At 43.5% G+C, this 22,623-nt stretch overlaps 1 protein-coding gene across 5 annotated transcripts; it reads right to left on the bottom strand.

Moving 5' to 3' along the window:
- Positions 1–4,574: 4,574 nt before the first annotated feature.
- Positions 4,575–21,773, bottom strand: CDV3 (CDV3 homolog). Of its 5 annotated transcripts, none has more exons than XM_039480278.2 (5): positions 21,398–21,773; positions 20,574–20,650; positions 11,373–11,515; positions 8,095–8,254; positions 4,575–6,926 (listed from the first exon to the last, which is right to left on the bottom strand). In XM_039480278.2, the coding sequence occupies exons 1-5, from the start codon at positions 21,635–21,637 to the stop codon at positions 6,776–6,778; spliced, it is 771 nt and encodes a 256-aa protein (XP_039336212.1). In that variant the 5' UTR covers positions 21,638–21,773; the 3' UTR covers positions 4,575–6,775. The 5 variants fall into 5 exon arrangements, with proteins under 5 accessions (XP_039336212.1, XP_039336214.1, XP_074261567.1 ...); XM_039480280.2 differs by having other exon boundaries at positions 4,575–6,477; XM_074405466.1 differs by lacking the exon at positions 21,398–21,773 and adding an exon at positions 20,942–21,175.
- Between the last annotated feature and the right edge of the window lie 850 nt (positions 21,774–22,623).

Raw genomic sequence — 22,623 nt, 5'->3', positions numbered from 1 at the left:
TAGAAGAAAATATTTACACTTCATGTATCTGACAAAGTAGTACCTGACATTTAAAACACTTGCAACTTAGTAATAAAATTACAAATAAACCAATTTAGAAATTGGTAGAGGATTTGCATACACATTTTTCCAAAGAAGACATACAGATGGCCAATAAGCACAAGAAAAGATGTTCAACACACGAGTCATTATAGGAATGCAAAATAAAACCACAATGAGATACGTCACACCACTAGGAAGACTCGATCACTAGAAACAAGTGATCACAAGGATATGGAGAAATTGAAATCCTCTGACACTGCTGGTGGGAATAGTAATATAATGTGGTGAGGGTACTTTAGAAGTCTGGCAGTTCCTCAAAGTGATACATGACCCGGCAATTTCACCCCTAAGTATATACCAAAGAGAACCGGATATGTTGATAGAAAAACTTGTACATGGAAGTTCATAGCAACAACATTCATGATGCCATCATTCATAATAATGAAACAACTCAAATGTCCAACTGATGAATGTATAATTTAAATGTGGTATATCCATACAATTACCTATATTGTTTAGCAATAAAAATGAAACACTGATACATGCTAAGCCTCAAAAACAGGCTAAGTGTAGAAGCCAGTCACTGAAAAACAAATGGTATCATCTTTTCTAAATGAAATGCCTGGAATGAGAACATCTAGGCTGGGCATGGTAGCTCATGCAGCTGTAATCCCAGCACTTTGAGAGGCCAAGGTGGGCAGATCACCTGACATCAGGAGTGAGACCAACCTGGCCAATATGGTGAAACCCCGTCTCTACTAAAAACACAAAAATTAGCCGGGTGTGGTGGTCACCTGTAGTCCCAGCTACTTCGGGAGGCTGAGGCAGAACTGCTTGAACCCAGGAGGCAGAAGTTGCAGTGAGCTGAGATTCCGCCACTGCACTCCAGCCTGGGCAAGAACAAGACTCTTTCTCAAAAAAAAAAAAAAAAAAAGGCCGGGCGCGGTGGCTCAAGCCTGTAATCCCAGCACTTTGGGAGGCCGAGGCGGGTGGATCACGAGGTCGAGAGATCGAGACCATCCTGGTCAACATGGTGAAACCCCGTCTCTACTAAAAATACAAAACATTAGCTGGGCATGGTGGCACGTGCCTGTAATCCCAGCTTCTCAGGAAGCTGAGGCAGGAGAATTGCCTGAGCCCAGGAGGCGGAGGTTGCGGTGAGCCGAGATCACGCCATTGCACTCCAGCCTGGGTAACAAGAGCGAAACTCCGTCTCAAAAAAAAAAAAAAAAAAAAAAAAAAAAAAAAAAAAAAAAAAAAACTAGAGACAAATAATACAATAGTGGCAGCAGCCTAGGACTGAGGAACTGGAGAGGAAAGCAGAGAATGACTAATAACAATAGGATTTCCTTTTGAGGTGATGAAAATGTTCAAGAATTTTAAGAGTGGTGATGGTTGCATAACTTTGAGAATATACCCAAAAAAGTATTAAATTGTACACTTCAAATGGTGACTTTTAAGGCGTAGTGGTTCCCCTAGTGGCTGTAAACATTCCACCACTTTGGAAGGCTGAGGAGGACTGCTTGAGACCAGCCTGGGCAATAACCCAAGACCTCTTCTCTTAAAAATAAAAAAAATAGTGCATGGTGGCACACATAGTAATCCCAGCTACTGAGCAGGCTGAAGTGGGAGGATTCCCTGATCACAGGAGTTAGAGGCTGCGGTGAGCCATGATTGTGCCACTGCACTCCAACACAAGACCCTGTCTTTTTAAAAAGGGTGACTTCTAGGCCGGGCGCGGTGGCTCACGCCTGTAATCCCAGCACTTTGGGAGGCCGAGGCGGGTGGATCATGAGGTCAAGAGATGGCGACCATCCTGGTCAACATGGTGAAACCCCGTCTCTACTAAAAATACAAAAAAATTAGCTGGGCGTGGTGGCACGTGCCTGTAATCCCAGCTACTCAGGAGGCTGAGGCAGGAGAATTGCCTGAACCCAGGAGGCGGAGGTTGCGGTGAGCCGAGATCGCGCCATTGCACTCCAGCCTGGGTAACAAGAGCGAAACTCCGTCTCAAAAAAAAAAAAAAAAAAAAAAAAAAAAAAAAAACAAAAATTAGCTGGGCATGGTGGCGCGTGTCTGTAATCCCAGATACTCAGGAGGCTGAGGCAGGAGAATTGCCTGAACCCAGGAGGCGGAGGTTGCGGTGAGCCGAGATCGCGCCATTGCACTCCAGCCTGGGTAACAAGAGCGAAACTCCGTCTCAAAAAAAAAAAAAAAAAAGGGTGACTTCTATCTAAAAAAAAAAAAAAAAAGGAAATCAAAGTAGGGAAGAGTGATAGGGAGTTCTGTGTATGTTCTATCTTAAATGGGGCTGTTAAAAAGAGATCTCAATCAAGCACAAAGAATAATCAAATAGCAAATTGATAACATTACATATTTAAACTTCATTACCACAATGACTGAAATATACTTTTGCTAATTTTAAAATCTAGGGACTATCACCCAAACTAAATCCTGAAATTTAAAATTACTGTTCTTTTTGACAATTGTTAAATACTCAAGGAACAAAGCCTCAAATCCTTTAATCTATATAAAAATTTTAGATCCCTCTGCCAGTCTAAAGTAACAAAATTTAATACAAGGACAAATGTGTATTTCAAAAGTTTTCCAAAGAAATCTGTTACAGCTTTGCAGCCATACATGCCTGTTCTGTATTTTTAAAATTTGCTACTTCTTTTTACTGACTTTGGTTTCCCTAATTCTTCATCTGTCTTTTTATGCTTGAGTACTCTGCAAACACTTCTCAAACAGAAAGTAACTCCTGAGTTTAGAGCATCATTTTCCCAAAGCAAGAGACAGGCATGACCTCAACTCACCATTTTCAAAGACAGACTAAGCCTCATGGTTAGGAAGAATCAACATCGTGAAAATGGCCATACTGCCCAAAGTAATTTACAGATTCAACGCTATTCCCATCAAGCTACCAATGACCTTCTTCACAGAACTGGAAAAAAACACCTTAAACTTCATATGGAACCAAAAGAGAGCCCGCATAGCCAAGTCAATTCTAAGCAAAAAGAACAAAGCAGGAGGCATCACACTACCGGACTTCAAACTATACTACAAGGCTACAGTAATCAAAACAGCATGGTACTGGTACCAAAACAGAGATATAGACCAATGGAACAGAACAGAGGCCTCAGAGGAAATACAACACACCCACAACCATCTGATCTTCGACAAACCTGACAAAAACAAGCAATGGGGAAAGGACTCCCTGTTTAATAAATGGTGTTGGGAAAACTGGCTAGCCATGTGCAGAAAGCAGAAACAGGACCCCTTCCTGACACCTCACACCAAAATTAACTCCAGATGGATTAAAGACTTAAACATCAGACCTAATACCATAAAAACCTTAGAAGAAAATCTAGGCAAAACCATTCAGGACATAGGTGTAGGCAAGGACTTCATGACCAAAACGCCAAAAGCAATGGCAACAAAAGACAAAATAGACAAATGGGACCTAATCAAACTCCACAGCTTCTGCACGGCAAAAGAAACAGTCAGTAGGGTGAATCGGCAACCAACAGAATGGGAAAAAATTTTTGCAGCCTACCCATCTGACAAGGGGCTGATATCCAGAATTTACAAAGAACTAAAGCAGATCTACAAGAAAAAAACAAACAAGCCTAATCAAAAATGGGCGAAGGATATGAACAGATACTTTACAAAAGAAGACATACAGGAGGCCAACAAACATATGAAAAAATGCTCATCATCACTGGTCATTAGAGAAATGCAAATCAAAACCACATTGAGATACCATCTCACACCAATTAGAATGGCGATCATTAAAAAATCGGGAAACAACAGATGCTGGAGAGGATGTGGAGAAATAGGAACACTTTTACACTGTTGGTGGGAATGTAAATTAATTCAACCATTGTGGAAGACAGTGTGGCGATTCCTCAAGGACCTAAAAATAGAAATCCCATTTGACCCAGCAATCCCATTACTGGGTATATATCCAAAGGATTATAAATCATTCTACTACAAGGACACGTGCACACGAATGTTCATTGCAGCACTGTTTACAATAGCAAAGACCTGGAACCAACCCAAATGCCCAACGATGATAGACTGGATAGGGAAAATGTGGTACATATACACCATGGAATATTATGCAGCCATCAAAAACGATGAGTTCACGTCCTTTGTAGGGACATGGATGAACCTGGAAACCATCATTCTCAGCAAACTGACACAAGAGCAGAAAATCAAACACCGTATATTCTCACTCATAGGTGGGTGTTGAACAATGAGAACACACGGACACAGGGAGGGGAGCACTACACACTGGGGTCCGTTGGGGGGAAATGGGGGAGGGGCGGGGGGGGGTGGGGAGGTGGGAAGAGATAGCATGGGGAGAAATGACAGATACAGGTGAGGGGACGGAAGACAGCAAACCACACTGCCAAGTGTGTACCTATGCAACAATCTTGCATGTTCATCACATGTACCCCAAAACCTAAAATGCAATTAAAAAAAAAAAAAACAGACTAAGCCTTTGAAATAACCATTACAGTCCAAAATCCATATATTTACTTTTTATTGAATTTGTTAATGTTACAGAGTTCTTGCACTGCCAAACCATGCCTGAGAATTCAAACAAATGGTACAATGGACAGCCTCGTCCACCCATCATACAGTATATTAAAACTTGATTCATGTACATTTTGATATTTTCACAATCTTTTAAAAAGTTCTAACAAAGAGTTGGAATTTAAATCTGCCGAGGGTACAGTACGCTTTCACATAACATCTCCACTTGGTCATCTCTGTTCATTCTTCAGTAACATAAACCCCAACAAAATTTTGCTGGGCAAAAATACATAACTTTCAGGGAAAATACACAGCTCAGCAATGAAGAGACTATTTTTTAAGGTTTTTGGTTCCTAAATAAAGTCTTCAGTTTACCAAGAGTCCCATTTTTGATTTAATCATTCAACCTCCCCCTGGCTGGCTCAGCTACTCGCTCAAATACATTAGAAGGCAGGCATCCTGCCTGCCACCTCAAATGCCAATATTATTGCCCAGAGGTGGGTGGCAGGTCCCATCAGGAAATACTGTAACCCTCCTTGGAGTCCAATTCCTGCATGGACACTTTCATCAAGACTAAACTCCTATCCAAAAATGCTCCCACATCAAAATAGTTTTACTCACCCACTTGCTTCACTCTTGCCAGTAGCAAGTCTGCAACTCATGCATTTGGCAAAGGGATTTATTATAGAGAAACCCAGACTCTGCATCAAGTAGTCAGATTACCACTTTCAGGTATTTCTATTGAAAGATACAAAACTAGGAAACTGCCAGACTATCTCATTACATGGACACTCTTCTGTAATTCTGGGTAGCTTCCTCCAGTCCCTTTAAAGGACCAAAAACTATGATTAATAGGTATTTTAAGCTGTAATTATTAAAAACAGAAGTGCTACATCACCTGTCTTTCGCCCTGACTCTCCAAATGAACATACAGACACACCAACAGGTTGAAAACAGAGCTAGCTGGGACAATCACTGCACATATGAACAGCCAGTATCTTGCAAATTTGGGCATAAGTGTATAAGGAATTCTTACCAAAGATCACGCACAATCCATGACACTAAGATGGGTTTTAGCTGAGGTTTTGCTCATGTTGCTCTGAATTTGTTAAGGACAGATCAGTGAACCCCTTAGCCTCAGCAGAAAGCATATTCTTCCCACTGCAGTTTACTATACAATTTAGACCTAATTAGACGAGGCATTAGCAGCACCTGAAGTTGAGCCTCCAGCATCCACTGCCCTTTACATCAAAGGCTATTTGGTTCCACCCTCAGGATTGGCATTCCCACCAGACATCTGAAAATCCTAATGCATACTTCAGGTTACTTAACCAAGCAATATGCTCTGTCAAAGAACTTATTTCAAGTCAAAGCAAAAAAGGCCTTAATGTAGAACAAAAACAAAACAAAAAAGCACTATCCAAATAAAAAAATTACCAAAAAAACCCACAAGATTATTCTCTCCCTTACCCCTTCCCCCACTTGGTGGACCCCAGTTTGGTTGAATTTATTTTGTAGTTTCTTCAGAATACAACTAAAATTTAAACTACAAATCACAGCCCTACACAGATGATCCGAACACATCAGTTCTTTTCAGCAGTGTGTTCCAGGAAGTCTAATATAGCCACAGCCTACTACAGAGAGTATTCCTTAAGGGTAGGGCACAGGACAGGTTAATTAAGGTCACTTAAATCTTCATCTTTTACAGCAGATCAGAACCCAGATGGCTGACTTTTTATGTAGGATTTCTGATAAGAATCCAGTAGAGCTGGTTTGAAGGTTCACATCGACACTTAATAGTTGTAAGCTTCTTATCCAGAAGTTGTGATCCACACGAAGTCCACAATGAGTGCAGCAAATCTGAGGTAGTCAACCCTTATGAAGGCTCAGTATCTGAACATAAAAAGATTTTGAAATGACCACTGGCTGCAGGTTTTGGTTTTTTGTATTTGCAGTGTAAATATGAAAGAACACTGTTGAAACTAGTTCACACATTTATGTAACAATGAAAATTCCCCTAAATCCAATATGCATGGAGCAGTCGTGACACTTTAACTTTCATAGGGCCGGTCATGAAACTCAGTGGTCTGTAACGGTGTCTGTAGATCCGGGAGAGATCAGATGATGAATGGCTGTTGGTGGTGGTTAGCTGTAGTTTAGTTACCTCAGAAGGGTTAGCAAAGCCCATTCCTTAATTGTACTGTGAGTGGCTGTTTTTCTGATTTTCAAGCACAGCATACTGGTTGTCTAGCTGAAGTTTAAGGGCCTGGTTTTTTGAAACCTCATCCCTACCTCTATTTTTGTGTCTTACTACTTCAAAGCTCTTCTCCATTTCTTTATCCCTAAGGGAAAAGAAATGTAATCAGTAAATATTTCTTCTTCACTAGGGTTTTTGAAAATATTCGTCCTTGAATTTAAAAAAAAGCCACCCCTTAGAAGAATGCTGGGGAGGGTAGGAGTAAAGGCATATATAAAATCCTTATCAAACCATTTTAAGGCTTCAATTAGAACAAAAAATACAGAACACTGTACTGAAGCTCTAGGGTCCTATCTTCTACTCAACAGTATTAACTGTGACCCTATTTCAGGACAATCTTGAAGAAAACTGTTAAAAGCTGTGTAATGACATTCCTCCTAAGACTTTCACTTTTAGCAAGTAATAGATAATAGATAATACATTTCTCTCTTTATGCACAAGGATAACAATTTTCTCATTCAAGTAAATTCTACTCATTAGTCAATGACCTCTCCTCACATCGATTTTGTGGGAGTGGATCTGATTAGCTCAGGTAAAGAAACTTGTGTGTGGTGAATCACTGCCCTCCCAAGGTCCCTTAGACATTTTTTAAGACAGAGCAGAGGAGCAAGTCCATGTGGAGGTTTAAATTCAAGCCAGCTGTGCTCTCAAAATGGTGAAAAGGCTGGGATTTATTCTAAAAGCCACCCCAAAAAACATTTCCATCTGATGTCATTTACATTTCTTCCCATTTTATTTATGTCTTAAAATTCATGTCCCTAAGTAAGATGTAGATGTGCCATATGAAGTCATTTAATCCAGGTAGCATTCATTTTAAGTACCTGCTGAAATAAGATTATTTTAATATTAGATTTATAAATGCCAACATCTTCTGTCTATAGTCACATAAACTGGGAATACAATTAAACAGCGCTTTTATATTTCTAGTTTCCAGATTATAAGGCGCAAAAGCCACTTAATTATAAAAGAATTAACTACACTGAAACTTGTCATTGCTAAAAAACATAAACCAGAGTTACGAGAAACTTCTGCAGACAGCAGACACAGCCAGTCTCCGGCGTTCTTTGCCCCCCCCCCCTTTCCTCCCTTCTAGGCATATAAAGTCCCACACTGATTCTCAGCTGCCTGTCAGCTGAAGCCCAGGCTCGACTAGTTAAGTAGTCTTCCTTGGGTGGGTATGCACATCCCCTACACCCCACTCCGTGGCCAAGGAATGGACACCCCAAACAAAATGCAGTAATTATAGTACTTACTTCCGGCTTTCTACATGCTTGGCAGTTGACTGCAGGGATGGGAACTGTGTATCGCTGTAGATTTCTGGTGGTCCTTGTGGTGTTTTTCTTGTTGTGGTTAACCTGGCCCCAGGAGGCCTATATACACCACTAGTCATTGCCGGTTCTGGGGTTTCTGTAACTAATATTTTATAACAATTTAGATAAACTATTCAAATGCTCAGCATTTTAATAAGCTATTCTTGCATTCCCAATCATTTAACAAATAACCTGATTATAAGAAGGGTCTCTGGGTCAGACAACAGACGAAAAGTTATTTGAGAAAATGTCTCAAAGTAAAAACAGGCAGGACGCAGTGGCTCACGCCTGTAATCCAAGCACTCTGGGAGGCAGAGGTGGGCGGGTCACCTGAGGTCAGGAGTTCAAGACCAGCCTACCCAACATGGGGTACTCCACTAAAAATACAAAAAAATTAACCAGGCGTGATGTCGGACACCTATAATCCCAGCTACTTGGTGGGCTGAGGCATGAGAATCGCTGGAAGCTGGGAGGCGGAGGTTGCAATAAGCCCAGACTGAGCCACTGCACTCCAGTCTGGGAAAAAGAGCAAAACTCCATCTCAACAACAACAAAAAGGTGAAAACATGATACTTTTCTAGGGTAGTACTCGAACTCCTCTTCCATGTACAACTTTGGTAATCTATGTAAATGCTGAGTTCCACAAGCCAAATTACTGGAAAGGAGAAAGGAATCTGCTGAACCTGGATGACTGGTCTCATCAGTCATCCAGTTATAGCAGCCCTGTGTCAGAATAGGACCGCTTTAGTCCTCAATTTACCTACCAGTAAATATGAATTACTTCTTTACCTGATTGTTGGACTGGTTACGATGCCATATGTAAAGAATTTATTTAATGAAATGCCGGTGTGGTTATTTTTTAAGATGCTAACCAGGGCCAGGTGCAGTGGCTCACGCCTGTAATCCCAGCACTTTGGGAGGCCAAGGTGGGCAGACTGCTTGAGGTCAGGAGTTCAAAGCTGGCCTGGCCAACACAGTGAAACCCCATCTTTACTAAAATTACAAAGAATTAGCAGGGCATGGTGGTGCACGCCTGTAATCCCAGCTGCTTGGGAGGCTGAGGCAGAAGAATCACCTGAACCCGGGAGGTGGAGGTTGCACTGCAGTGACCGCAGATTGTGCCAATGCACTCCAGCCTGGGCAAGAGGGTGAGACTTTGCCCCCCCCAAAAAAAAAAAAAAAAAAAAAAAAAGATTCCAGCTGGGCATGGTGGCTCATGCCTGTAATCCCAGCACTACGGAAGGCCAAGGCGGGCAGGTCACTTAAAGAAAGAAGCCAGACCCATCTCAAACAAAACAAAAAGATTCTAAAGATGATTTAAAAACATAAGACCGGATGTGGTGACTCACACCTGTATTCCCAGCACTTTGGGAGGCTAAGGTGGGAGGATGGCTTGAGCCCAGGAGTTGGAGACAAGCCTGAGCAACATAGTGAGATCTCATGTCTACAATAAAATAAACAGGCGGTGTGCCCCGGTAGTCTACTTGGAAGGCTGGGGTGGGAGGATGACTTGAGCCCAAGCAGTTGAGGGGCTGCAATGAGCCATGATCGCACCATTGCACTCCAATCTGGGCCACAGAGCGAGACTCTGTCTCTAAAAAATATAAAAATAAAAATCTAAAATTAAAACATGGTTGGGCACAATGGCTCAGGCCTGTAACCTCAGCTCTTTGTGAGATGGACGCAAAAGAAGCCTTTGAGGCTCAGGAGGTAGAAACCCATCTGTCACTATGTCAACACAGTGAAACTCTGTCACTGCAAATAAACGAGCCAGGTATAGTGGTGCATATCTGCAGTCCCAGCTACAGAGCGAGAGCCCGTGTCTAAGAATATACTTAATTATTTCACTGTCTTCCACCTCATCAATAGATTTTATGACTCTACCTCTTTCTTATTTAATTAGAAAACATGGGTAAAACAGGAAAAAACGAAGAGCTGAGCAGCCCAGGGTTTTCCCTCATGGCTAACATTCCTTTTTTCCATGCTCAATATGGATTCAAACAGTGTATATACATGTTTTTCACTTACTGAAAACATTTCAAATAAGCATCTATGTGATTATTTACAAGACCATTGACAGAATAAATAGACAAAAACATACATACAGTAAAAAGCTGGAAAGATTTAAAATGTTAACATATAGTAGTTATCTGTGATTTCTGGATAGCAAGATTTGGAGTGATCTGTTATTCTTTACACTACTCTGAATAAAATAATGAGTATACATTTCTTTAAAGTGGTGCTTCTTAAACTTTCATTATTGCCCTAAGACAGCTGTTTCCTTAATTGCCCTAAGACAGCTGTTTCCTAAACGCCCCTATTCCATGAAATTCTAATACTGTAGATATACTATTCATCTGTTTATGCACTTTGGTCTTCTCGTGGGCCACAAACGACTGTTAAGGTATGAGATTCCTTCAGCCTGAAAGAAGCAACTTTTACTCCCTTGAGAATGATAAAATTGACTTGCATCTTTTTCCTGAAGACTGAGAAAAAAAAAAAAAGCATGATAAAATCAGCTCTGCTGAGAATTCATGCTTCAAAAAACATGGAGGTCAAATAGGAAATGAAAGACAAAGCGCAAGTGAAAAACAAGGGCTGCAGTGCTCCTTACTCAGCTATCAAAAATATTTTAAAATTTGGGAGGCTGAGGCAGAAGAATTGCTTGAACCCAGGAGGTGGAGACTGCAGTGAGCCGAGATTGAGCCACTGCACTCCAGCCTGGCGCCTGGCGACAGAGTGAGACTCCGTCTCAAAAAAGAAAAAGGAAAAAAAAATGTTTTTTAAATCATAAAAGCTTTAGGAATTTCCTCTCATGAAAACCTTGAGTTAAACCCAACCCTTGGTAATTAACACTAAAAATCCTAAATGAAAAGCTTACTTTGTATTCTAGTAATTTAAAATCTTTTCCTTCCTTTTCCATTAGCGAGTAGTTAATATTTAAAGAGAAAATCGGAATAAATGCTCAAATAAATTCCAATAAATAAAACTGGAATTGACTAGTCCATCTGCATATAAATTTTACAACAATAGATAGTACAAAAGTATGTCTTTTAACTTCCAGATTCCTTTTATTTAGGATTTCAAAGTCTTTTAACATCCCACTCTACCAGGAATGAAAAGGAGCCTCTCCTCCACATCCCGCCACAATCATGCATGCACTTGGTTGAAAGTGGACCATATATAAATTAGACGTCTTTTTGAAAATTACAGAAAGTTACCAATTACTGGAGCAGGAGGTGCTTGTACCGGAGCTGTTTTATTCCAGGGACCTGAAGATTTTTCCATACCACCACCACCTCCACCTTCTTCCCAGTTATCACCTGGATCTTGTCTCTTTTCATTATCATCTTCTTCCTTTTCACTGTTGAAAAAGCAAGCATGTAAATTCAATTAAGGAATCACCAAAAAAATTTGCATTCCAAATTCTTAGTTTTATCCATGATCATCCGTACAACCCTGAAGAAGTCACCTAATCTCTTTGGAACCTAAAGGTCTTATTCAAAAAGTGAGGCCGAGCTGGGCGTAGTGGCTCACGGCTGTAATCCAAGCACTTTGGAGGGCAAGGCGGGTGCATCACCTGAAGTCAGGAGTTCAAGACCAGCCTGACCAACATGGTGAAACCCTGTCTTAAAAAAAAAAAAGTTGACCACAACATGGTGAAACCCTGTCTCTACTAAAAAATACAAAAAATTAGCTGGGCATGGTGGCGTGTGCCTGTAATCTCAGCTACTCAGGAGGCTGAGGCAGAATTGCCTGAACCCAGGAGGCGGAGGTTGTGGTGAGCCGAGATCGTGCCATGGCACTCCAGCCTGGGTAACAAGAGTGAAACTCCATCTCAGAAAAAAAAAAAAAAAAAATTAGTATAGTGGCTCACACCTGTAATCCCAGGACTTTGGGAGACCGAGGTGGGCGGATCACCTAAGGTCAGGAGTTCAAGTCCAGCGTGGGCAACATGGCGAAACTCCATCTCTACTAAAAATACAAAAATTAGCCAGGCATGGGGGTGCGCACCTGTAATCCCAGCTAGTGGGGAAGCTGAGGCAGGAGAATCCTTTGAGCCCAGAAGGTGGAGGTTACAGTGAGCTGAGATGGTGCCTGGGCAATAGGGCGTGACTGTGTCTCAAAAAATAAAAATAAAAAACTGATACACCTCTGTGACAATATGCCTGATCATTTATAGCAGCACCACGTAAAAGCAGGACCCCAGCTGCCACCTCAAGCGACCAAGGGAGGGAAGGGAGGTTGATACAACCTGAAATGCAGAGAACAAGGTGAGTTGAAGTTTAAAAGCACAATTACAAGATTTTCCTGGCACCAAAGAGTACAAACAGGAATTTACAGTAAGCATATTTTTAGTGAGCAAATGAAGGGTTTTGAAAGTTGTATAATTTTATTTGCCAATCCTTTAGCCCATGTAACAAAATGCTCTCAGAAGCAGAATGCACAGTCCAGCAGATGAAAACAAGTCTGTCTGGTATTTACATGAGTGCAACAAATTTCATTAGTGCCAGTCTCTCCTGTTTGACACAGAGGACAGAATTAGTCCCTATCATTAGACATGTATTCAGCATCTGTTTAAAAGGAAAATATAAGAACTGAGTCTTTGGCTTCCTGGAGATGTTACAAGTGTGAAAATATACCCTCAGTGGTAACTTACCATCTTAAGAATGCTTGCAGTATTTTCTCAATGCTAACTTAATTTCTTTATTCTTGAATTGACTTGAGTAGGAATCTATTCCTCCAAGGCATCTTTGATTATTCTCTTTTTGCTGATTATTTTTTATAACTTTACATGTCCTAAATTACCAAGTATATATATTTTTTGTCTCTTAACAAAAGGGATATTGACAACAGGGATATTAAAGCTTACTCAAACATCAGGCAACTCTTTGCCCTTGAAGACCTGGCAGAAACTACCAATCTTTTCATAAAATTATTTCTCATGACAACGGTGGCTTTTCCTAGGTCTTCAAGCTTCTCAACTCCTTCACCATTTTACCTTCTCCCCACCTTCCTTTAAAAAAAAAAAAAAAAAAAAAAAAAAAAAAGGCTGGTTCCCAAAACTCTGTCCCTGGCCTTCCACTTATCACCCTGACTCTCTTAACTGTATAAGCTTGGGAACTTAACAGCCTCTCTTGGCTTCTGCAAAAGGACATCTAAAGATGCTTTCCTTCCATTTCTATTAAAACAAGACACATGTTGAGGCCGGGTGCGGTGGCTCAAGCCTGTAATCCCAGCACTTTGGGAGGCCGAGGTGGGTGGATCACGAGGTGAAGAGATCGAGACCATCCTGGTCAACATGGTGAAACCCCGTCTCTACTAAAAATACAAAAATTAGCTGGGCATGGTGGCGCACGCCTGTAATCCCAGCTACTCAGGAGGCTGAGGCAGGAGAATTGCTTGAACCCAGGAGACGGAGGTTGCAGTGAGCCGAGATCGCGCCATTGCACTCCAGCCTGGGTAACAAGAACGAAACTCCATCTCAAAAAAACAAGATACATGTTGGCTATAAGACAAAGTTCTTGACCAGCTTGATGGTCTCCTTTAAAATTACTTAGAAAAATGTAAGTGGCAAGATGCCATTCAAAAATAATGGCACTGGCCGGGTGTGGCGGTTCACACCTGTAACCCCAGCACTTTGGGAGTCCAATGTGGGCACGTCACCTGAGGTCGGGAGCTTGAGACCAGCCTGGCCAACATGGCAAAACCCCATCTCTACTAAAACCACAAAAATTAGCTGGGTGTGGTGGCACATGCCTCTAATCTCAGCTACTTGGGAGGCTGAGGCAGGAGAATCTCTTGAACCTGGGAGGCAGAGGTTGTAGTGAGTCGAGACTGCACGACTGCATTACAGCCTGGGCAACAGAGCAAGACTCCATGTCAAAATAATAATAATAATGGCAGCATTGTATGAATGACCTACCAACCGGGGTGACCGCAGAATTGAGAGGCTAGAGTGATAATGAGGAAGAGAGGGGAAAAAAGAACAGAGTTATCTCCAGTCTACATTTACAGCAAGAGTTTACTTACAGCTTTATCTGCAAGGAAAGAAAAAGGATAGAGACTATGGCAACTCATCCCTAAGAGGTCTGAGAAAGAAAAAAGTGCTAATTAAAAGAAAAAATACAGCCAAGCCACCCCTCAGTTTTCCTTTTCGTTAACATGGAACAGAATTCTATACAGCCATTTAAAATGATGTAAAGCCGGCCGGGCGCTGTGGCTCACGCCTGTAATCCCAGCTCTTAGGGAGGCAGAGGCGGGAGGATAGCTTGAGCCCAGGAGTTCGAGACCTGCCTGGGCAATATAGCGAGACCCTGTTCTCCACAAAAAGGAAAAAAACAAAAAGACAAAAAAAAAAAAAAAAAAAGCGTAAAATGATGTAAAGCCTATGCTGACAGAGGTAGTATTCATGCCATATAAACTGAAAATACACGAAAACATCTATACACCTAATAATATAAATACAAAAATGTCCAGAACAATTTTGAAAAGTTTTGTAGAATAGCTCTGGGTACTAGAATATATGACTTTAGCTTATTGATGCAGCAAGTAATTAGGAACGAATTCTAAAGTCAGACTTCCTGGTTCAAATTCAAGCTCTGCCATTTACCAGCCAGAAAACTCTGAATATGGTACTTAATTTCTTTACTCCTCACTTTACTCTTATGTAAAATGGAGCTGACAACCCCGTAACAATCAGCACTATTTGACTATCCCTAAGTAGAAGAGATTACAGATAATTCTTACACATTTCTATGTATGCTTCCACATAGACAGTCTACATTAGACATCGCCTCTGCCTTGCAGAGGAATATGTGTAAGTCTGTAAGGTCTGTAAGGCACTTTTTTTTCCTTTTATTTCTCCCAGATCCCTGTTCTTTATATCCTTCTACATTTTTTCAAAAAATTTCTAAAAACAAGCATATTTTTATAATTCACACAAAAAAATCATTTTTTATTAAAAAAAAATTTTTTAGAGACAGTGTCTCGCTCTGTCACCCAGGCTGGAGTACAGAGGCCCATCTTAGCTCACTGTAACCTTAAACCCCCGGGCTAGAGAGAAACTCCCACCCTAGCCTCCCAAATAAGCCAGAACTACAAGTGCAGACCACCACAACTGGCTAATTTTACTTTTTCGCAGTTTTTGTAGAGACACCGTCTTGCCCAGGTTGAGTTCTTGAACTCCTGGCCTCAAATGATCCTCCCACCTCTGCCTCCCAAAGTACTGGGATTAAAAGGGTGAGCCACCATGCCCAGCCTCACAAAAAACTTTTAAATAAAAACTCCAATTTGGCCTAATGGAATAGTGACAGCATCAACTAAAAGTTTTTTTTCCCCCTGTCTAGAGTCTTTCTAACATCTCCTTGACCTTAGGAAAAAAAATAAAGTAATAAAATAACCACATATTTAAAAATACACCTAGGTTACAAACTATTACCATAAAATAAGCATAATCTGTTTAACTAGAGGGATTGCACATCAATAATGAAAGGCACAAGGAGACAACTCAGTATTTTCAATTCTTGGCCAGGAGCGGTGACTCATGCCTGTAATCTCAGCTCTTTGGAAGGCCAAGATGAGAGGATCATTTGAGGCCAGAGTTCAAACCCAGCCTGAGCAACATAATGAGACCCTGTCTCTATTTATTAAAAATAAATATATATTTTATTTATTTATTTTTTTTGGAGATGGAGCTTCTCTCCTGTTGCCCAGGCTGGAACCTGCACCTTCCAAGTTCAAGCTATTCTCTGGCCTCAGCCTCCTAAGTAGCTGGGATTACAGGCATGCGCCCCCACACCTGGGGGTTTCACCAGAGATGGGGTTTCACCATGTTGGCCAGGCTGGTCTTGAACTCCTGACCTCAGGTGATCCACCCACCTCGGCCTCCCAAAGTGCTGGGATTACAGGCATGAGCCACCACGACTGGCCCCCCAAAAACTTCTAAAAAAATATTTTGGGTTCTTAAGATTCTGAAATACTAAACATGGAAATCGTCTAGTCAAGACTCTTCATCAGCCAGGTGTAGTGGCTTACACTTGTAATCCCAGCACTTTGGGAGGCTGGGGTGGGTGGATCATTGGAGGTCAGTCAGGAGTGTGACACCAGCCTGACCAACATTGTGAAACTCCGTCTCTACTAAAAATACAAAAATTAGCCAGGGGTGGTGGCACACGCCTTTCCCAGCTACTTGGGAGGATGAGGCAGGAGAATTGTTTTATCCTGGGAGGCGGAGGTTGCAGTGAGTGGAGTTGGTGCACTGCACTATAGCCTGGGTGACAAAAGCAAAAACTTGGCCCCCTCCAACCACCTCCTCACCCCGCCAAAAGACTCTTCATTCAACAATTGAAGGAATTAAAGCCCAGAGATGCTTACAGGGGTTGCCTAAACGTCATTTAGCAGGGTATTGCTTTTTCATATTTACATATTTCAAAAAGTACCAACTCTCCAAATGTCACAGCAGAGCAAGAAACATTTTGCAAACAGTTATTTCCACAGGAGACAGCTAAAATTCAGTGTTTGACACAAATACATAGCTTTTCATCAGCTAAATTTTATAAATAAACACTACAATACTACTGTAAATTCACCACAATTCTGCTCGCAGAGGAGTATGTGTAAGTCTGTAAGGCACTATTGGTAGGGTGAGGAGAATAATGGCATTACAAAAGGAAAATTTATAGACTATCTACCATGGCAAGCAGCATTCCACCCAACTGTGCAAAGTTAAACCTCACAGTAGCATTAAGGGAGGCAAAAGACCCACTGTATGTTTGAGGAAACTTAAGTACCCTCCCCAGGGCTACCAAGTAGCAAAGCCAAAATAGTGTGGGATTCCAGGGGCCATATTCTTTTAATTCATTTTATCCTCTTTATAGCTCTAAGATATGGCACAGAATTAGTCTCTTCTTTGAGATTTGAGACATTCATTTTCTTTAGTAAGGCTGATAGGATCACACATCCTTCAGCAGTATATTTACAAAGAATAGAACAGCCTTGTCTCCCTACCTCAAGAGACATGAGAATTTACACATGCTAACTCCCCTTCCCCAACACTAGGGGGAAGCAGCTAAAACAAAAATCACACTGGACTGGGCGGCTGGAATACCAGGCATCTCCACAGGTTTGTCACTATTATACCTAGCATGGCTACAACAGTAAAATGGGGACATGAACACCACCTGATTAGCTTTGCCTGGCCTGGAGGCTTAAAATGTCATGGCATCTCATCCAAAGACTCTTTCCTGACCCCTTCATGGATGAACTGTCTCTTCTCTGCCCCAGAGCACCCTGTACATCTCTTTGAAATATCTACTGTTATCTGTTACAGCATGATTTAACTACCTTGGCACTTAAATCTTGAGCTGGTTGGTAAATGCAAAACAGGATGTTAATCACAGTACGTTTGCTGTTAATGAAAAATTTCCCCTCTCAAATGTACAGGTAAAGACCTAACATGCTAGCTAACTACGATAAGGACCAGGGTCAAGAACTTTAAGATTGCATGTGACATCTGGCTGGGCACAGTGGCTCATGTCTGTAATCCCAGTGCTTTGGGAGGCCGTGACAGGTAGATCACCTGAGGTCAGGAGTTTGAGACCGGCTTGACCAACATGGAGAAACCCATCTCTACTAAAAATACAAAATTGGCTGGGTGTGATGGCGCATGCCTGTTATCCCAGCTACTCAGGAAGCTGAGGCAGGAGAATCGCTTGAAGCTGAGAGGCGGAGGTTGAAGTGAGCTGAGATCACGCCATTGCACTCCAGCCTGGGAAACAAGAGCAAAAGTTGCAGATGTCACATGTAATCTAAGTCTCAGTATACGGAGAAGAGAAAAAGATAAAGCACATGTAGCAGAGGCTGGTGAATCTGAGTGAAGAGAAGAGCCTATGGGAAGTTTTTCAGCATTAGCAGGTTAGTGGAATACCTCTACTAGGATGGCCATGTAGGGGCAATGACTAGATGCTAAGAAAACAAACAAAAAAACACTATAAAAGCTGGTCTACTTCACTTTGAGCAGAAATTAAATGCTCATTCTAGCTGACACTTATATCCCTGGCAAGGGTGAAGTACCTGTTATTTAAGACATTTTTTACTATCTCAGGTGTAGCCAAAATAGATCAAGACTAAAATAATCCTGAAGATGAACATGCAGTTTATAGTCAATAACAGAAAAACACAGGTTCTGTTTAAATATTCTCTATAGTTTTAACAAAAATCAATTTCTAATCTTCAATGAACTTGAAACTTTTTCCCTTCAGAAAAGTGCTACTTTTGCCCAGTAAGTTCAACATGACCAAACACTAACCTTCCAGCCACTCATGTTTTCAAGAACCTGCAGTCATTTAAGAAAGGCACGCCTGTAATCCAAGCACTTGGAGGCCAAGGCAGGAGGATCACCTGAGGTTGGGAGTTCAAGACCAGCCTGACTAACATGGTAAAACCCCGTCTTTAAATAAATAAATAGCCGGGCGCGGTGGCTCAAGCCTGTAATCCCAGCACTTTGGGAGGCCGAGGCGGGTGGATCACGAGGTCAAGAGATCAAGACCATCCTGGTCAGCAAGGTGAAACCCCGTCTCTACTAAAAAAATACAAAAAGTTAGCTGGGCATGGTGGTGCGTGCCTGTAATCCCAGCTACTCAGGAGGCTGAGGCAGGAGAATTGCCTGAACCCAGGAGGCGGAGGTTGCGGTGAGCCGAGATCGCGCCATTGCACTCCAGCCTGGGTAACAAGAGCGAAACTCCGCCTCAAAAAAAAAAATAAATAAATAAATAAATAAATAAATAAATAAATAAATAAAAGGTAGATTAAGAGCTAAACTTCACAACAGAACAGGAGCCACACACACAGGCAGTTCCACACCCCAAATGGTAAGAACCTCACATCCCCACCTCCCACATTTTTTACAGGTCAAGCCCCAGGAGAGAGAAAAGGGGAAGGCACCTGAAGGAAGCCAAAAAGTGGTTGGGAATCAAACTCAAGTCTAATCACCTCCACTGAACACCACTATAAAGGAATCTCCGGAGTGGAGAGTAGAGAAGCCACCATTCCTGAAAGTTTCCCATTATCAGTCAGGGGTTTCACTTTGGTTAAGCTCATAAAACGACGTTTTCACAGTAGAACATAATGCCTAGCTGTGGTAGGTATTCAACAAATGTCAATAATATTAACTCTGCTTTTGGAATAGGTGATCTAAAGCTGCAGATACTAACATCCAGAGAGGTCAAAACACATTTTCAGTTAAGGAAAGTATTTCCTCCACTGTGCTTTGCAGTCACTAGCATTGCCTGTAAAATGCAAACTTCAAACTGGGGGCAGGCGGTTCATCAAGATCCTTTCTTTCTTTAAACTGGGAGCAAAGGATTTTTAATCTTAAAGCAGAACTGTACCTTCACTTGTTTCTTCCTACTTTATGAACCCTCCAAAATACAACACTTACTTAACATCAACCTTAAAGTTGACTGCCATAGACTGGACTTGACAAAATGTTAATTTCAAATCTTCTAAACTATCCAATGTTTAAAAACTACTGTTTTCTTGAACTTTAAAAAATAGCATGTTTACAAATAGAATGCCATTTCTATTAAGTTTCAGAAAAAAACTAAGGTGTTAGGATAGTGGTTATGTTGAAGGTGAATGTAGTGACTAGGTGTTAGGAAAACTGTTCTGTATTAGTAACATTCAGTTTCTCGACCTGTGTGCTTATTGCACAGATTGATTGTGCTGTGTGAACACATAAAATCTCTATTTCCCTGTAAGTATGCTATACTTCAATCACAAAAATATATTCACTTGCTTGTTGGAGAGCATGTGAAAAAATCCACATTATTTTTGAAACCAAAAAGAAGTACAGCTGGGTGCGGTGGCTCACGAGGTCGAGAGATCGAGACCATCCTGGTCAAGATGGTGAAACCCGTCTCTACTAAAAATACAAAAAACTAGCTGGGCGTGGGGGCACGTGCCTGTAATCCCAGCTACTTAGGAGGCTGAGGCAGAATTGCCTGAGCCCAGGAGGCGGAGGTTGCGGTGAGCCGAGATTGTGCCATTGCACTCCAGCCTGGGTAACAAGAGTGAAACTCCGTCTCAAAAAAAAAAAAAAAATAGTAGTACAACCACCCATGTTAAAAGTAAAAATTCTGAAGGGACAAAATTTACTGTAGCTGTCTCAAATGAAAAGTCCTAACCAGAACTGGAAGTAGGCAAGCTCTCACAGGAGTTTAGGGCCGGCAGCTAATTTGATGAGCACACGGAGGGGCTGCCCCCATAGAGTGAGAAAGAGTAGATATAATCTATTTGAGTCCTAATAAGTATATCTAGAACACACGGATACTATGATGCTGCTCTGGGACTAAAGGAAAACCTAACTTGTATCCAGTATCTGTCCTAAAGGTTATTTAAACACATTTGTAACCAGACCATACCTTATTTGCATTGCCTGAACCCTGAGGCCGCTGTAATCAACCTCTTTCTGCTCCAGTTCTTTCCATTCATCTTCCTCCTGTAAAACAAACGCCATTTGTTCAATTACAGCTATTTGCAGACATACAACTAAGCAATTATGAAACTGGGAAAAGCGGATCAAGTGGCTGGAACCTAAACTAAGTATGCACTCGTCTTCTGGCCAAAGCCCTTGCTTAGTCCTGGGGTAAACCAGGCTACACGGAGGACAAACGCGCTCAGCAGTCTAACACTGCACTTCCGCTGGGTTCCAGCACGAGAGCTGTTACTTTAACCAACTAGGAAAAGCCCAAGGAAGAAGTCAACAGGAATTTCACAACTACATTTCTACCTCAACGTTATTGCACCGAGACTTTTCTTTTCCTCTAAGTCATCTACAAAAGAGCTGCCACAAATGCGGCTGCTGAAAGCGAAAATTCAGCTCAAACTACTGGGCTGAGGTCAGCACACGGAATTATTCAGCCTAGACGTCACCGATAAACGCTGCCCTGTGCCGGGCACTGCAGCCCCAGACCTAGTGCCCCCGGAGGGTGGCGCCGCCTGGGCCGCAGCTAACGCGGAGAGACGCGGGGTAGGAAGGGCAGCTGCGGGGCGGGTGTCGGAGGGCGCCCCGGACCCGGCGAGCCCGGCCCGAGGTGGGGAGCCCGCGTCACGTGGCCGACCCGCGCCCCTCCGCCCTGCTCCCGCGGCCCTCCCCACCCCGGACGCTTCCCCGGCAGGCGGGGGCGGGCACATGGGGCGCCGGCGCGCCGCCCGGGCCCCGAGTGCCGGCCTCCCGGCCCCTCACCTTCGTCACAGCCTTGGTGGCCGCCCCTGGGCCCGCAGACCCCGCGCTTGCGGTCCCGCCGTCGCCTGGTCGGGTCCCCGCACCCGCCCCGCCGCCCGCAGCACCCGCGGCTCCGCTGCTCCCGCCGGCGCTGCCCACTGCGCCCGCAGCACTCGCCGCCCGGTTGCTCCGCTCCTTCTTCTTCTTCTTATCCCTCTTAGCAAAGAAGTTGTCCAGGCTCCTCTCCTCCGTCTCGGCCATGGCCTTGGCTTCCTCGACCCGGATGGGTGGGGCCGGCGGCGGGCGCGGTCCGCGGGACTCCGAGCTCGGGGTCGAGGCCGGCTCTGCGCTCACGCTGCCGGGCGCGGCGACGCCTCAGCCCCGCGGGGTCGCCGAGGCGTGCGCGGCGGGGCGGGCTGCTCCCCCTGCGTGCTGGCGAGCGGTGGTACGGTCCGCCCGGAGCCTCGCGCGCCGCCGCTGTCTGCCGAGGCTGTCGGGGCTGCGGCTGCTGCCGCGGCGGCGGAGCAGGATCCCGCTCTCCCTACAACTGGAGGGGAAAAGGCACGCGCGGGCCAGAGGCTCTGGCGAGAGTGTTCGGCTAGCTGCGGCGCGTGCCGGAGGAACATGCGCGCGCGCAGACCCGAAGAGGAGGGGAAGGAGGTGAGGAGGGGAGGGAGGGGGAGCAGGGAGGGCGGGCCGCTAGAAGAGAGAGGCAGCGACCGCGCCTGCGTACTTTGCTCTGCCCGCCGTTGTGGGATGGCCGAGGGGCGGGAGGCGGGAGGAGGTGGAGGCGGAGGTGGCAAGACAGCCAATCAGGTGCCAAGACGAAGCGTTTAGGTGACAATCAGTGCCCCAGACGGGGCGGGGTTCAGGCGTGGGGGCGGGGAGAGGAGGGCATATGCAAAATAAGTGACGGGTTTGATGACTCCGGTCTCCCGATTGGCCAAGGGTTTAGTCTTGAGGGCGGGCATTTCGAGGGCTAGTTGATGACTTGGCTAAAGAGGTCCAGCGGGAGGGGCAGTGGGTTCTTTTTGGGCGCGTGCGCAGGGTACACGTGTGTTTCCTGGCCCAGAACAAACTGTGGCCTGGTAGTAGTCTTTTGAACTTTCCCGACACCGACAGGCACTGCATTAAGCCAACTGTGTTAAAGATTGCTCTTCTCTGTTCGCTTCTGTATTTCCACCCTGTTTGGTCTGGCGATCGTTAATTTTCTTTACATGTTGATTATGAAAGCGTGAGGAGCAGTG

Source organism: Saimiri boliviensis, chromosome 9 (genome assembly GCF_048565385.1).
Source record: "Saimiri boliviensis isolate mSaiBol1 chromosome 9, mSaiBol1.pri, whole genome shotgun sequence".
Taxonomy (NCBI): domain Eukaryota; kingdom Metazoa; phylum Chordata; class Mammalia; order Primates; family Cebidae; genus Saimiri; species Saimiri boliviensis.
The sequence above is the reverse complement of the archived record's forward strand: the minus strand, read 5'-3'. Positions and strand labels throughout refer to the sequence as shown.

What these genes read in the sequence shown, in the direction of transcription:
- CDV3 (XM_039480278.2), bottom strand. Translation starts at nt 21,637, where the DNA reads ATGGCCGAGACGGAGGAGAGGAGCCTGGACAACTTCTTTGCTAAGAGG. An exon ending in GTTCAGGCAATGCAAATAAG is followed by an intron (nt 11,516 to 20,573) that starts GTATGGTCTGGT and finishes CTTTTTCAACAG; the next exon opens with TGAAAAGGAAGAAGATGATA. An exon ending in ACCTCCTGCTCCAGTAATTG is followed by an intron (nt 8,255 to 11,372) that starts GTAACTTTCTGT and finishes ATAAAATATTAG; the next exon opens with TTACAGAAACCCCAGAACCG.